The 16604-nt window shown below is 47.5% G+C and overlaps 2 protein-coding genes across 2 annotated transcripts in view; both read right to left on the reverse strand.

Annotated features, from left to right (window-relative positions):
- EEIG2 (EEIG family member 2) overlaps positions 1-16604 on the reverse strand; it is a 35760-nt gene that overhangs the window by 11077 nt on the left and 8079 nt on the right. Inside the window, exons 2-3 of the mRNA XM_059674677.1 lie at positions 6882-7002; positions 2614-2643 (exon numbers count right to left, since the gene is read on the reverse strand). Of these exons, the coding sequence (XP_059530660.1) occupies positions 2614-2643; positions 6882-7002 (151 nt within the window). The remainder of the gene's footprint in view (positions 1-2613; positions 2644-6881; positions 7003-16604) is intronic.
- Positions 295-1172, reverse strand: LOC132220413 (small integral membrane protein 12). The gene has a single exon (XM_059673466.1). It carries the CDS (start codon positions 1121-1123, stop codon positions 845-847), a length of 279 nt encoding a protein of 92 aa, XP_059529449.1. The 5' UTR covers positions 1124-1172; the 3' UTR covers positions 295-844.

The raw sequence follows: 16604 nt of genomic DNA on the forward strand, positions 1-16604 counted from the left end.
GTCTTTCCTCTGATGTGCTCAACCTATTTTTTGTTTCCAAGTGGTACAAGTCAACCCCATTATATTGTGTGTTTTTTTAATTAAAAATTTTTTAATTAATTTTTGAGAGAGGAAAAATACTGATTTGTTGTTCTACTTATTGATGCATTCATTGGTTAATTCATTTTTTATTTATTTTTATTTTTATTTATTTATTTATTTATTTATTTATTTTTTTGGTTCTCAGATGCCACTTTAATCAAGTTTTGCACTATACAGTGATGGGGGGATGCAAGATGGTGAAGATTTTCAAGCAGATTCACCCACCCCAAGGTGAACAGCCTTGGGCTGCCAAGAACAGCCCTTCCCCAGCGAGTCCCCCCCTTTCCTGAGCTGGTAGGACAGGATTTCAGCAAGAGTGAGCACAAAGGACTGGGCAAACGAGGGAAGGAACCAGGTAGATTTCTGAAATCTTCCCATGCAAACGAGAACTAGACATGAGGTATCTCTCTTAAGGCAACACCCCAATCCCATGCACTTCAGCTTGAGGCCAAACTGCCTCCCTGCAGGGACCGACAGCCCAGGTTCATCTCATAACACGACTCCCAGCAGTGCACCCACCATACAACAGATGCAGCCTGCAGGCCAGAACCCTCCAGGGCCTTCCTCTTCACAGGCCCCTCAGCTTCTAGTGTGTCCGTGTGCCTGGCTGTAGAAGAGCACCCAGTATGTGTGTGGCCGGGTGGTGCCCGAGGGGCCAGAATAAGCAACAACGCAAATCAGACGTGGATTCTGGAGCTGGGTCAACATGGTGGCAGGACCAGTCACGGCCTATGGAAGGACCCACATGGCCCTGTGTCCTCTACTAATTCTTCTCCGGGCGGTTTCTGTTCAGGACGGCTTTAGGGGCAAATTCCAGCTTGTCCTTAAGGCTCACCACCTGGGTGTGGTCCTTGCCTAGCAGCTCATCCAACTTTCGGTCCTCCCGACGCTCTGAGATGCTCTTCTCCTCCTCCACGGGCTGGGGATCTTTTCCCCGGATGAACCATTCCAGGTGGTAGCCCACAGCCCCGACCACGAAGGCCACAGGAAACGTGACATAGGGAGCATAAGTACGCACCACGGTCCAAAACACAGGCCACATGACATCTGAGCCACGGCGTCCGGCCCCCGCCCTCCGCCTGCTCGCCCGCACCGCCCCATTTTTTATTTTTAAAATTTTTTAATTGATTTCAGAAAGGAAGGGAGCGGGAGGGAGAGACAGAAACATCATTGAGGAGAGAGAAGCCACATCCAAGGGAACACCTGGGGCCCCCTATGGCTATCTGATCACACATCACCCACACGCCCTATTTCAGACCTTATCTTTTCTCTTTAAACCTCCAACGCCTCCTTCACATTTATACTCCATGCTAATGCCTTTCTTCTTACTTCACTCAGAAGAGAAGAACAATCAAAAGAGCACTTGACTTGCCCTAGCCAGTTTTGCTCAGGAAAGAGCATTGGCCTGCAGACTGAAGGGTCCCAGGTTCCATTCCTGTCAAGGGCACATGCTCAAGTTGTGGGCTCAGGGGGCGCACAGGAGGCAGCCAATCAGTGATTCTCATCATTGATGTTTCTCTCTCTCTTTCTCTCCCTTCCTCTCTGAAATCAATAAAAATGTATTAAAAAAAAGAAGCACTTAACTTTCATCAGCTCTTATCTCCAGCCACATCCACTCACCTGCCTGCATCTGTGCCCGCATGTCTGCCTTCCCACTTATGGGATGGGAGCTGGCTGTGCGCAGACTCAAGTTCATGGCTCCAGGAACTCGGCCCTGTCTTGCACTCTGCCTTTTCTACGGGGTCATTACCACCAGCACACAAACATGCTGGATCTTCTCTGCCTTAATGAACAAAAGTAACCCAACCCTCACCCCGAGTCTCTGTCTACTGAACTGTTTTTCTGCTCCCCTTTTATTACAAAGCTCCTTGAAAACGTTGTCCATGTTGACTGTCTCTGGCCCCTCAGTCCTTGGCCATCTGTAGGCGAGGAGTTTTTCCGTTATTTATAGCAAAGAGCATCCTACCTGACATTGCAACCAACTAGTTTTAGGGAGTTAGGCAGATGTGATGGCTGGGACTAGTGCCTGGTTCTTGGCTCAGACGACTGACTGATGGAGATGCCATCACAGAGACTGGAAGTAAAAGAGGAGTATCGCTACCCAGGGTTTCTGGCACCAATTCCTTCTATTCAGCAAAAAGGTGAACACATTCTTCAGTAATTCCATACAGGTAATAAAAGAATAAAGGACAGTAGAGATCATATCTATACAGAGGGGAAGAGGACACAGAGGAGAGGTCCTACTCTACTGGGGGGAGGTGGGTCTGGGAACACTTCCTGGGGAAAGTAATTACTTAATGCAAACCAGAGATCATCTTCTAGTCTGGAAATGACATTGAAACTTAAGAAGAACATCCCATAATCAGCATTTAGAAAGAATGTGCCTATAATGTATTGTTGAAGCCAACTGTCCAATCTCCAAGTTGCTTCATTTAAAAACAGCCCATTTGAACGGCAATTAGAAGAGCACTCTATTTAATTTTTAAGTTTATAAATTACACACTCCAAAAGAGTTAAAGACCATTCACTCACCTTTGCATAAGCTTTTCCACCTTTTAATTCCTGCCAAACATAGAAAACACGATTAAGTATCATATGATTAAAGATTTAAAATAAAATATATGTCAAATAATTCTGAAGTAGACATTTACATACTGGAAAATATCTATATGTAATCTATAATAATAAAAGCATATGCTAATTAGACTGGACGTCCTTCCAGACGACCTTCCATACAAAGCCCAGGTCCCAGGTGCCTGCTGGCGGCCAGAGGGAAGCCGGTGCCGGTAGCCAGGGGAAGCAAGGCCTACTCTTGCACAAATTTCATGCATCGGGCCTCTAGTCCTATACTAATAAAAGAGAAAAATGGTAATTGGCGTACGACCGATACCTTTTTCATTGGCTAATCAGTGAGATATGCAAATTAACTGCCAACTAAGATGGCAGTTAACCGCCAAAAAAGATGGCGGCTAATTTGCATATTGCAGGCAGGATGGTACAACGCCATCAGAGAGCGGCTTGGGGGTGTGAGTGCCAGCAGTCGCCTGAGACCTGATCCCGCCGGTAGACCCGGACGCGGGCCGGCAAGGCGGCTGCGGCATCCGCCCGCACTCACGCCGCCAACCTGCGAGAGCGGGTTGAGGGCGTGAGTGCCGGTGGTCGCCCGGGACCCGATCACGCGGGCCTGCGGGGTGGCTGCAGCGGTCGCCCGGGACCCGATCCGGCTGGCAAACCCAGACACGAGCCAGCGGGGCGGCTGCGGCGTCCGCCTGCACTCACGCCCTCAACCCACTCTCCCGCCCAGCAGGGGACCCTCATTTCCCCCCATCACTGGTTCTGCCCCCAGCCCAGGCCTGACGCCTCTGTTAGAGGCGTCAGGCCTGGGCTGGGGTCAACACCTGAGGGCTCCCAGTATGTGAGAGGGGGCAGGCTGGGCTGAGGGACACTCCCCCCCCCACACACACACCCAGTGCACGAATTTCGTGCACCAGGCCCCTAGTCTATATATAAAAGGCTAAGCTGACTGATCATGCTGACCGGCCGGTACATATGATGTGCACTGGCAATTTAAAAACAAACGCTGACTCACTCATGCACAATACATATAAAGCTCTTGCTGGCGCCAATTGCACACATGTGTTTCGATCTGTCATTGTCAATCATGAATTTGGTTGTTTTTGTTGACATTCAACGTGAACCACATCTCAATTTATTCATCGACCATCTGACCAACTGGTACATATGACACACACTAGCAATTTAAAAATAAAGTTGACTTGTGCATGTGTGATACATATAATGCTATCATTGGCATCAATTGCACACATGTTTTACTTTTATAATACTACTAGGGGTCCGGTGCACGAAATTCGTGCACTGGGTGTGTGTGTGGGGGGGAGTGTCCCTCAGCCCAGCCTGCCCCCTCTCACATACTGGGAGCCCTCAGGCGTTGACCCCCATCACCCTCCAATCGCAGGATCGGCCCCTTGCCCAGGCCTGACGCTCTGGCTGAGGCGTCCGGCCCGGGCAGCGGGGACCCGCAGCTGCAGCGGCCCCACGATCCTGGGCTTCGCTTTAGGCCCAGGCAAGGGACCCCTAGTTCCTGGGACTGCCAGCTTCGACCGTGCCCAGCTCCCATCGCTGGCTCCACCCCTACTTCCTGCTATTACTGGCCAGGGCGGAAAAGGCACCTGATTCTCCGATCATGGCTGGGGGGCAGGGCAAAGGCGGCCCCAGGGCCACCTTTGCCCTGCCCCCCAGCTCTTAGCTCCCCCCTGGGTTTCCAATCACTGTCAGTGGCAGGGGGCTTCTTCCTGCTTTCCCTTTCGCCTCCCTGCATTGTGCCTACATATGCAAATTAACCGCCATCTTGTTGGCAGTTAACTGCCAATCTTAGTTAGCAGTTAACTGCCAATCTTAGTTGGCAGTTAATTTGCATATAGCCCTGATTAGCCAATGAAAAGGGTAGCTCGTACGCCAATTACCATTTTTCTCTTTTATTAGTGTTGATATTATATATATGTTTTACTTTTATAATACTATATTATATATACTATTTTGACATGTAATCTTTTTGCAGTAACATAATTATCGCACGAATCTTTCTTCTAATTCCCTTTCAATGTGCACAAATCCGTGCACCCGGCCACTAGTAGATAGTATAATTCTGATGATCTTTTTTTTTAAAATATATATTTTATTGATTTTTTTTACAGAGAGGAAGGGAGAGGGATAGAGAGTTAGAAACATTGATAAGAGAGAAACATCAATCAGCTGCCTCCTGCACACTCCACAGTGGGGATGTGCCCGCCACCAAGGTACATGCCCTTGACTGGAATCGAACCTGGGACCCTTCAGTCCACAGGCTGATGCTCTATCCATTGAGCCAAACCAGTTAGGGCATAATTCTGACGATCTTAAATCTAACTATTTAGATGCTCCTCTCCAGAATTTTTATTTAGAACTTAAATCTGAAAGCAACAAATGGTGAGAAGACAAGCTAATATTTGATCTATTTGCTGAAGAAATTGCCAAAAAGGTCCCAGACACATTGCAAGAACATTAATCACCAAAGAAAGGTTAAATTTCTTGCTTACTCAGTTGAGCATATTAACCATTGTACAAAGACTGTAGTTAATAAGAGTCAAAACCCCCATCCCAGAGACAACCACTGTCATTTAAACATGCCAGACTTGTTATCCTAAATGGGGTTTACAGGACTTCTGAATCTGGGGCTTGATATTCTTCATCAGGTGAGAGGATTCTCAGCCACAACCCCTCTCCTCTCCCTTCAGGGTGCCAATTACACATATGTTAGCCCCTCCACTGCTGTCCAAGTCCCACACTCTTTTCTGTGTATCCCACCCTTTTTCTCTCTGTGATTTACCCTGGATATTTTCTCACGTCTCATTTTCCAGTTTCCCAAAGCTCTCTTCTGTTGTGGTAAACCTGCTGTTAAATATACCTGCTTAGGTTTATCTTCATTTATTTAGCTTTACATTTTAATTATTGTATTTTTTAGTTCTAGAATTTGATTTATTTTTTATAGTGTCTAGTCCTCCAGTGGAATTCCCCATATTGTTCACTCATTATGTTTATTGTAAAAGTTTATCTCTGATCTTCCCATACCGATATCTTCCATGGGTCTCTTTTTACTATTTTTTTCCTTTTATTTATTTACTAGAGGTCCAGTGCATGAAATTTGTGCAATTGGGGCAGTGTGTCTCTACTTGGCCTGCACCCTCTCACAGTCCAGGACCCCTCAGAGGATGTCCAACTGCCAGCTTAGGCCCGATCCCCCTTTTGTAATCCAGGATCCCTCGCTCCTTACCGCCCACCTGCTTGCTCCTTACCACTTGGCTGGCGGCTCCTTAGTGCTGCTGCAGAGGCAGGAGGGGCTCCCGCCACTGCCATTGCCGCTGCACTCACCAGCCATGAGCCTGGCTTCTGGCTGAGAGGCACTCCCCCTGTGGGAGCGCAATGACCACCAGGGGGCAGCTCTTGCGTTGAGCATCTGCCCCCTGGTGGTCAGTGCACATCATTGCAACTGGTTGTTCTGGTCCCTCTGCAGTAATGGTTGCTTAGGCTTTTATTATGTAGATTTTTATTGTTGAATGTTCATTAATTGGACATCAAGCTTTAACTGAGTTAAAAAATCAGTTCTTTAGGGTTTTGGCTGTAAAATGAGCCCTTTCATTCTCTGCCCTATGCACCCGTGTTTTCTGCCTCTGTTTTCCTGGGAAGGAGAGGGACAGAGCATGGCCTCTGCCCTGCTGAGCCCTCTCCCTATTTTTTCCTGTTCAGTTCTGGTCATGCCGCCATGCCTCTTGGAATGCTTGGTAACTTCTGCGCATGATGACTTGAAGAAATACTTGGATGCTCAGAGCTATGTGAATTTGGGCAAGTAAAAACCTCTGAGCCTGCGTTTTCCTGAAACTGGAAAAAATAACACCCACTTTTGGGGTTGTTATGAGACATCATATGTCAAGTCCCTAAAACAATGCCTAACAAAGAAGTAAATGCATAGCAGGAGGTAGACATACACAGCTCCCCGAATCATACAAATGAGGTTAATACTTCGATGTATTTCGAGAGTGGGGTAAGTTTCTTGAATAATATGTTAATTTATAACTTCAGATTCTTCACCCTGGTTTTCACAGTGATTTGAATTTCTGCTGCAAGTGTGAAGGGAAATGGCATGTAACAGCTCTACGGACAAAGCAGAGCTAAATAAAGTGCCTCAGCATGTAGGGGGCTAATTATGGTTCCTGAAAGGGGAGACGAGACGGCTATTTTTATACCTTGCGCACAGACACCCTGTAGATGCAGGGATCCAGGATGCCCGTGGCGGCGCTGGCGCTCATTTTGCACATAAATGAGAACTTCTTCCTCCAGTGAACACAGTTCGCTTGCACCACCTCCCTGAGGGGGGAAAAAAGAACCAGTTAATGAACTATTATCGATGGCATGACAAAAAGGCACACACACCTGCCACCCAAGTCTGCAATGCAACAGCGCAATGTTAAATGCCAGTATTTGGAAACAGCCATGAAGCAAACAAATTCCTAACAATAGGATCCGAAAAATCTTTGAAGGTCTTAGTTATCCACAGACACTGAAAAAAGGTGAGTTCACTTATCAATTCAATCTCTAAGTTGGAGCTCCACTATTCATTCATTCAACACGCAAGGAATCAGTGTCATGCCCGGGCCACTGAGGCCCAGGCCGTTACCAAGTCTTGCCTCCGCTACTTCACAACTATTCCTGAGGGAACCCCTTTCCTGTGTCTGACCACCACCCGAAGCCAGTCCCTCACAGATCCTCTCTGACACACGGCCACAGCCTCCTAAATGGTCCTCGCTCTAACCTACCTTCCTTGCTGCTACCGGAGAACGCCTTCCCGTCTAAAATCCTTCACCGCTTCCCCATATCTGAGAGGATCTGATCCAAGCCCCTGCCCACCTTCAGTCTCATCTCTCCACCCTTCCTGTCTCACCTGGTCGTTCAGTCCCCCGACAGATCATTTCTGTCACACTATGTCTCATTTGTATACCTTTGTTCATAATGCTTTCTCTCCCGTTCCACTTCCCTTATTTACCAGTTTAGCTTTTTTATTTTTAAATCCTCACCTGAGGATATTTTCCCATTGATTTTCAGAGAGAATGGAAGAGAGAGGAAAAGACAGAGAAAAACATTGATGTGAGAGAAACACATTGATTGGTTGCCTCCTGCACGCGCCCTGACCAACCTAGGTACCTGCCCTTGACCGAAATTGAACCCAGAACCCTTTGGTCTGTAGGCCGATGCTCTATCCACTGAGCCAACCTGGCTAGGACCACCAGTTTAGCTTTAACTCCTTTCGTTTAGTCATTACCTCCTCTAAGAATCTTTCCCAACTCAGCCTGCAGGTGAAGGCCTAGTGTCCCATATGAGCGATGACCTGGGCGGCCTGGATTCCTGGAATTCCTCAGTGGCTGCCACTCCCCATCCTAGAACATGGTCACCCTGGGAGGGCTGGCAAGACCCGGCTGAACTGGCTTCCCCATCATTCCCTAAGTCCTCATTCCTTAGGACGTCCTAATTTCCTTTTCCCTGCCTTGTTTGTGGCAGATTCTCCTGTAATTACACACAATGTATTTCAAATTAACCAATACTGTAAGTGAATTTTGTTGATGATGGCCTTCATTAACAGGAACTTAAGTAGAAATAGACATGTTAACTTAAATAATCTTCTAGATTTTGTAAAATCAAAATAATAGCTTCGGAATATTAAACAGTATCTCTAAATAAATAAATTTTTCTGTGCCTTTTTGTGATAAAAATCTTGTAACACACACACACACACACAGAGCTATTAGAAAGCTGTCCAAAATACACACACAAACAAAAAAAAGTGGCAGTTAGTTCTTGACAATTTGTCATACTGATGGGTTACCATGGAAACAAACTCAGACATCTTGGCAACTGAGACAAAAGTCACATTAGTAAATGCTTTCCGTTACATGAGTCATCAATTTCCTATGAGCTTTATACGGTTGCTTAACCACTTTCAAGAAACAAAGCAACAGAATATGATTTGTGTTGATATTGTGGAAAGCTAAGTATTTCTAAGATAAAATGACAAAGATGCGGATTGTGAAATACATAAGCAGAGGAATTAAAAGAAGCAAAATGTTGCTATGGTTATTGTTTATGCTTCAAAGGAGCAAAGGAAAATCTAAAAGGTCTTTAGAAAATAAAAGTAATATAAAATAAAATAAAAATTATGGATTTTTGTGACGACTTAGTTACTGTATTAGCAAACTGCAATACTTGGTAGAATAAGAATAACTTGCATATGTATACGCGAGGCACATATCTAAAATTATGCCATGTCTTGGTAATTTGAAGTTTGTTTTTTGTTTTTTTTTGTTTTTTTAGGCCCCATTCTCCCAGATAAAGGAGCCACCCCTGAAGGCATCATTGACAACACAGTCTCTCCAGCGGCAAACCCCATAGGTGTTGACATCTTGATTACACCTGTCTGGGCCCTCTTGGTCTTAAGCAAAACAGGCATAGGGTCGGCCACCATTGTACACTGACCGGATGTCGATGTCATCCGGATCTTTGTCTGGCATCTGACCAGAGGGCAGTCCTGAGATCCTACCTGCCGGGTGACTTGTTTGCCGTTCTGGTAGTAGGTTTCACGGACCTTGAACCTCCACACATAAGCGGGTGGGGGTTGGTGTAGGTTGCTCAGGGCCGGGAGGAGAAGGAGGAGGGGGAGGGCAGCTAAGGCGAACCTTAGTGGGGCCCAACACCTCACATTTATAGAAGTCATGCTGCTCTGGGGTCCTCTTGAGCCTGGAGAGGTGGTGCCATGACGGGTCACCAAGCAGCTTGGCCATGGTGGGGGTTGAAGTATTTTTTAAATGTATCTTTATTGTTGAAAGTATTCCAGATGTCCCCTTTTTTCCCTCCATTCACTCCCTCCACCTCACCCCCACCCCCTCCCCAGACCTGCACCGCACTATTGTCCGTGTCCATGGTTATGCATATATGCATGTAAGTTCTTTGGTCAATCTCTTCTGGGGGGGCGGGTTGGCCTTCTCTCTGAGATTCATCAGTCTGTTGCCTATTTTTAACTTTTCAGAAATGATGATAAAAAACACTGCTATGAGGAATGCAAGCTGTTCTGCCAACAACATTACTGCCGGAGGTTAAGAGCTTGTATCCGGAGCCAGTCGTTTGGGTTCAAATCGTGCCTCCGCTACGCGGCAGCTGTCCACTGCACACGTTCCCTAACCTCTCTGAACTTCCGCTTCCTCCTCTGTGAGACGGGGAAGGTGACAGCACCTATGCTCGTGGGGATTTCGGAAAGTCAGGTGAATTATTATACCTGGCGTCTGGAACAGCGCCTGGCTTACAGTGGGTCTCCACAGTAAATGTTAGCAGTTGTTATTATCAAGGACCTAAGCAGTTCTAAGTCCACTTACATTTGTCCTCCAGGGAGAAATAACGGTTACATTTACAAGTACAGAATTTGCTTCCTCATTCATTTATTTCATGGAAGATATAAATTCCTGAGAAAAGAAACCTTCGGGAAAGGAGGCAAGACCAAATATTCTAAGACTCTAAGGATAAATCAGATCTAAACAGCGTGGCTCTTAATGACAGCACTAAGGATAAATGGGTCTCACACCCCAGAGGCGCTTTTGGCTGGAGGAACCGGTGAACAGGTGTCAGTCAATGGGAACATCTGAACCCAGGCAGCGTGTCTCTCCTGCATGCATGCTGCTGGCGGCGGCAGCGAGGGAAACGGCCCAGTGCTGGACGCTTTCCGGCTGAGGAGCCTGAGAGGCCTTCATCAGGATACACAGAGACCTAGAGCTCAAAGGGCGGGGCTGCAGACACAAGCAGAAGCCCTCAGCATGTGCGTGGAGGCCGTGGGGATGGACGGGGCCATTCAGGGAGATGTGAGCGAGCAGGGAGGGAGAGGGGCCGAGTCGAACACCCAGAGGTGCACGAGTGGAAAAGAGGCAGGCACAGGCGACCCACAGCAACAGAGAGAGAAGCAAGGAGTTCATGTTACCATGGAAACCAAACCAGGGAAAAGCCTGCAGAGAGGAATTGCTCAACAACCTGGAATGCGGCAGAGAGGTCAGGTAAGATAAAGGAAGAAAAGAAGCGACCAGGCGGTCACTGGTAATGGTGGCAAGTGCCGTTTCCCTGAAAAGGTGGGGGTGGCAGGCAGGTAACTATGGGAAGTGGAGACTGGGAACACAAACATTTTAGTAATAAAGGGAGAAAGTGAGGGTGGCGGCTGGGGGGGGGGGGTGGGCATGCTGTGGAGGGAGGATCTCATTTTAACATGCCTTAGTGCTGCCAGGAAGGAACCCGTGAAGAGAAAAAGCCCCAGCTCTGGCAGGGTGTGCATGCAGGCGCCAGGGGGGACCCTCCCCGAGAATGTCAGCGGGGAAGACATGCAGACGACAGGTGGGCGCTGGCCTGGACCGGAGATGGGGCTCCTCTGGAGGAAAGACAGGCTCGAATATGGGCAAGTTTGTCAACAGACCACTGTTCACTGCCTACATCGCTTTTTTTGTTGTTTTAAAAAAATATTTTTATTGATTTTAGAGAAGGAGGGAGAGAGAAACATCCATGATGAGAGAGAATCATTGATCGGTTGCCTCCTACCCACCCCCCACTGGGGATCAAGCCTGCAACCCGGGACTCTTAAGTCTGCAGGATGATGCTCTATCCACTGAGCCAGACCAGCTAGGCTTTTATGAAATGTTTTGTAGTATGTTGCTGACTCTATAAAATGGTAGAAAAACTTACTTCAAAGGGTCGTTGGAAAATGAAATATTTAAAGCACTGTGTAAACAGACAGGGTGCTATGAATCAACACTTCTCCCCAAAGCTTTTTCTATGATACATTTCCTGAGTCATGGGGCATAATAATTCCCTTGTTCCCATAAAATCCTGGGACATTTTCTTTCTTTCATCTGTTTGTTAATCCGCACCCACGGGTATTTTTTCCATTAATTTTTAGAGAGCGAAAGGGAGGGAGGGGGCGGGAGAGAGAGAGAAGCATCGACGTAAGAGAGGCACATTGCTCGGTTGCCCCCCACGTGCCCCAAATGGGGCTAGGGATGGAACCTGCAACCCAGTAGCTGCCCTCGACTGGGAATGGGACCCGCAGCCCTTTGGTGCATGGGCCGACCCTCTAACCACTGAGCTACACGGGCCCGGGCCTGGGTCATTTCCTATGTATACCTGAGTTGCCTTGTAACTGAAGGACACTGAGAGCAAGAGAAAGGGGCTGGCACGCGGTTTCGCTGTGTGCTCTGGGGCACTCCTCCTCTGGTATTTGACCGGGGCAGTCACTGGAAGGGATTGGAGGACGGGTCCTGTACAGTGACGAGAAGTCGTCACTTCCAGGGGACATGGCCAGGCTGCCAGGACCTATTTGGAGACACAGATAAGGAGGGAGGACCGCAGAATGCTCACATTCCTGAGATGGGGAGTGAAATGAGTGGAACCCGACAAAACAGCACGAGAGAAAGAAAACACAAAAAAACACAACAGCACGAGAATACTTATTACTCGCTGCCTGGTGAAGGCTCTAGTCAGGCTGTCTCGGTTATTATCCTTAAAGTAATTGTAATGACAGGACCACGAGGAAAAAGCATGCAAAGGAAGTGAATTAAAGCCAAAGGCTCAGCACCACAGTCTGCTGTGAAGGCAGGTCCAGGAACAGCCTGGAAGGGGTGTGCGCAGCGGCGAAAGCGTGAGTTCACAGGGGCTGGATTTCAGGACCGCACTGAGCACCCGCCACGCTGGGGCGTGTGCTGAGGGGCGCAGGTCTGCGGGGTGCGGTGCTGACCTGGGGCAGTCGGTGTGGCCTTCAGGTGTGTGCATCACCAATGCACGGCTCGACATGTCCGATGCCCTCCCTCACAGGGGAGGAAACCGGTGGGAGCAGAGGAGGCAGTCAGAAAAGGCCGCAGATATTGAAAATAGCCTCGAGATAGTTCTGTGTGCTGGTTTTCTATGGGCTACCTTGGCAAAAGGAGCTCTCAGGTTCCCTTTTACGACCAGCTGGCACCAATTTCCAGTTTCTGAAATTAGGAAATGGCAGCCCTGCAGTTATTAATGACTGAGTTCCTGGTGCTCCGGGAAGTCTTACACTTCATTGTTGTGATGAGAGAGTTTACTGTTCTCAACTGTATGTAACTGCAAATGCACAGTATCTGTATTACTAACTTAACAATTGGCTTTATTTTTCCTTTAATACAGATGCATTGATAGAAATTATAAAGGTAGCCCTGGCTGATGTGGCTAAACCATTAAGTGTTGGCTCACGCACCAAAGGGTTGTGGGTTCAATTCCCAGTTAAGGGCACTTACCTGGCTTGTGGGTTCCTTCCCTGCCCCTGGTCGGGGAGCCTGCGGGATTCAACCAGTTGATGTGTCTCTCTTACATCAATGTCTCTCTCTCTCTCCCCCTCCCTCCCTCCCTCCCTTCCATTCTCTCTGAAAAACAATGGGAAAAATATCCTCAGGTGAGGATTAACAAAAAATAAATAAAAAATAAATTATAAAGGTAATTTGTGGTTGTTTATATAAGGTTCTCTACTAATGTGGCCTACGAGCAAAATTTTGGAACCAATTCCCTTCTTTTGCAAGGATTACGAACAGTCTTTTCCTGCTCCCTTCCTGGGGCTGTTATTTCTGAAACGAACACGGAAGAAGCAGTGATGACCATGGGGCGGTCCCAGTGAGATACTCATCTGAGCATTCAGGAAGCCATTCCCTCGGGAGTGACCCAAGAGGGAAGACCCTCATGTCCAGGACGGTACCCAGAGGTGACACCTTTAGAAACACACTACCTTGGCAGATCCTGAACCGGCCTCCAAAGGGAGCCACCGGGGAGAAAATGCGAACAGCTTCGTATTTAGCCACTGGCACCAGAGAATTCCCAGAAATCGCTGCTGAAATGGGGCTGCCGTCTGGAACAGGAAACATATAAAGTTCTGACGAGGAAGAAAACGCCGCTAAGTGAGTTCATTTGAATGCTATGCGACTGATGACTCACTAAAGCGAAACGAAGCAAACACGTCAAGTCCACAATCAATACTATGGGCAGTTCCTGGTCTCGCGGAGATGAAATGCGCCGTGGGTGGGAGCTGGTTTCTAAGCCACATGCTTGGCAACACCACTGGATTAGGAAAAGCCTGAGGAATTTCTTCTAAAACCGTAAGCAGGTTCCAGACGGAACAGAATGTTTTTTCTCCGTAAGACGACAGAAAGGTAGACCTTCATGCATGTGTGTATTTTATACTCACATCCCTATTGTATCTGACACTATTCCTCACCCCACCCTACAGTCATGTCCAAGTCTCTATCGGAAAAATAATACATGAAGTCAAGCTGCTGCTGTTTGTCCTGCTTCCCCGCTTTTACCTAGTTCTACTTTGCCCCTCCTTTTTATTTTTATTATTGGTTAATCCTCCCCTGAGGATATTTTCTATTGATTGTTAGGGAGAGTGGAAGAGAGAGGGAAAGACAGAGAGAGACACATCGATTGGCTGCCTCCCCACGAGACCCGACCAGGGCCCGGGCTGGGAGGAGCCTGCAACCAAGGTATGTACCCTTGACCGGAACCGAACCCGGGACCCCTTGGTCCGCTGCTCTAGCCACTGAGCCACACCAGCCAGGGCTACTTTGCTTCTTCTTTTCATGAACAAACTTCCCAAATTGAGGACAATCACTCAATGCTTCGGCTGCTCACTCCCTAACCATTTGAAACCTGCTCTTCCTCCTGAAAACAACCCTCTCAAGGTCACCACTGGACAGCCACATGCAAAGACATAAACCTGGCCGGGGCCTCCAGCTTACGCCACACACAAAGGCTAACGCAACTTGGACTCAAGGCTTGAATGTAAGCACTGAAACCATACACCTTCCCTGCAACTTGGTGTCAGTCTTGGTCACGCTGTTTTTCTTTGACACCAAAAGCAAAGGCTTGAGCACCGGATCTCTGGCTCTGGCACACTCTTCCTCTCCTACTTAAGGTCACCCGGAAGTCCCTGTTCTTCCATCTCCCTCTGCCTTCACCCCAACGCCTGCAATCACACTGGAAGCAACCTAACGCCCTAGACTCGGAGTTCTTTGTCCTCCGCTCTCTTCCCACCTCCAGGAATACCCACACCTGGGCTTGGCAGCTCTCAAGCCCTAACGTCCACTCTCTGAGCACATGTCCCGCCCCATCAAGGCTGGCACACACACCTTTCACGTGGGAGATTCCTTCCTCTCCCAACCATTCTCTATTTTCCCACTTTATCTTCCTGGCCTGGTTTCTCCCTGACTGACTCCTTAAATCCCTTTCTCATCAACGCTTCATTCCCTTGTCTCTTTGGCCTCTCCCCCTACAAACTAAATTCTAAGCCTGAATTGACCCCACCATCCGTTCTCTCCCATCTCAGACCCAGGAGCACTGCCTGAGGAAGACGCATGAGCATGCTGGGGTTGGAATCGACTAAGAGAATGGTGAAGAGGCAGGAAAAGGAGGGGGGGCCAAGCAGACAGACATGCACACACATTCGGCTGGTAGAAGCTGACCGGTCTTGGCTGACACCGGAGGGTCAGGAAGAGCAGTATCAGGAAATAAAATGTGAAGGCCTGACGAGTCATCTAAGTTGCCCCTCCTTCTAATGAAGGAGAACATTCCTGACAAATGGACAAGGCACTGAGGGAGCCTCTCCACTACTGTACCCTTCTCAATGTGATACTGCATACTATCTGGTTGCTCTGCCTGTTATATCTAAATGCTATGCTGAACAGAACACGCCTTCTTTAACATCTTCCCCAGCAGCCTATCCCCTCCTTATGGGGCACATCTGGATGTGTGACCTTAAACAAATTATGTTGCTTTTCTGGGGATCGACTTTCTTATCTCTAAAAAAGAGGTGTTCAATACTGAACATCAACCTCTGAACCAGGAAATCAAGGTTCGATTCCCAGTCGGAGCACATGCCCGGGTTGCGGGTTCGATCCCCAGTGTGGGGCGTGCAGGAGGCAGCCAATCAATGATTCTCTCTCATCATTGATGTTTCTCTCTCTCTCTCCCCCCTTCCACTCTGAAATCAATAAAAATATATTTTAAAAAATAAACAGGTAAAAGAGAGGCGTGGCAGAGGCTGAGTGTCCCCTGACATCTGTCCTCCCCTCTCTTTACTGTCACTGACTCTCTGAGCACATGGGCACCCAGCATAGACTACACTTCTCAGCCTTTCTTGGGGTGGATGTGGCCTTGTGCTTGCATTCAGGTCAATGAACTGTGAGCAAAGGGACTTCCCCTTCCCCTCTCCTCCTTGCCAGAGGCTGGAATTCGGATGTGGGTGAGTTCCTGCAGATGAGAACAATAAGCACCCTGGCATGACAGAGCCGGCCCCTGGCTACTTGACGGAGCACAGCCCCGCATCAGCTTGCACTTCGTCCGAGAGAGAAAAAAACTCCTATCTCATTTAAGCCACTTACTGATTTTTAATAACATATGTCATAGCATGTGGCATATATCCTAACCCAATAGGAGGTAACATCTCTATAAAAGAGATTTTGTAAGAATTAAATGAAATTAGGAATGAAAAATATAGATAATATAAGCTCATTTTCTAGTATTTAAAAAAACCACCATCTTCTCTCTTGAGACTCACCTTAGACCCTCTTATTGACATAATTCAGGATTCCCCAGAATCTTAATGCAATGCCCTGGATCTCTATCTGATAATACCCCTCAAAGGCTGACACCCCAAATTGAACACGGGGAAGTGTATACAGTTCTATGTACACAGCTTATACAGAATTGTAAATTGGATTCTTCTAAAATTAACTTTCACTGATAATCTTAGAAAGAATTACAAGTGTACACAGAACAGTATATACTTCCTCATATGATTCCCATATATTTAATTTTGGGATCTCTGTGTATTTATCATCCTTAGCAAAGCTACAATAGATCTTTTCTCCCAATATCTGCAT

Source organism: Myotis daubentonii, chromosome 18 (assembly GCF_963259705.1).
Source record: "Myotis daubentonii chromosome 18, mMyoDau2.1, whole genome shotgun sequence".
NCBI lineage: Eukaryota > Metazoa > Chordata > Mammalia > Chiroptera > Vespertilionidae > Myotis > Myotis daubentonii.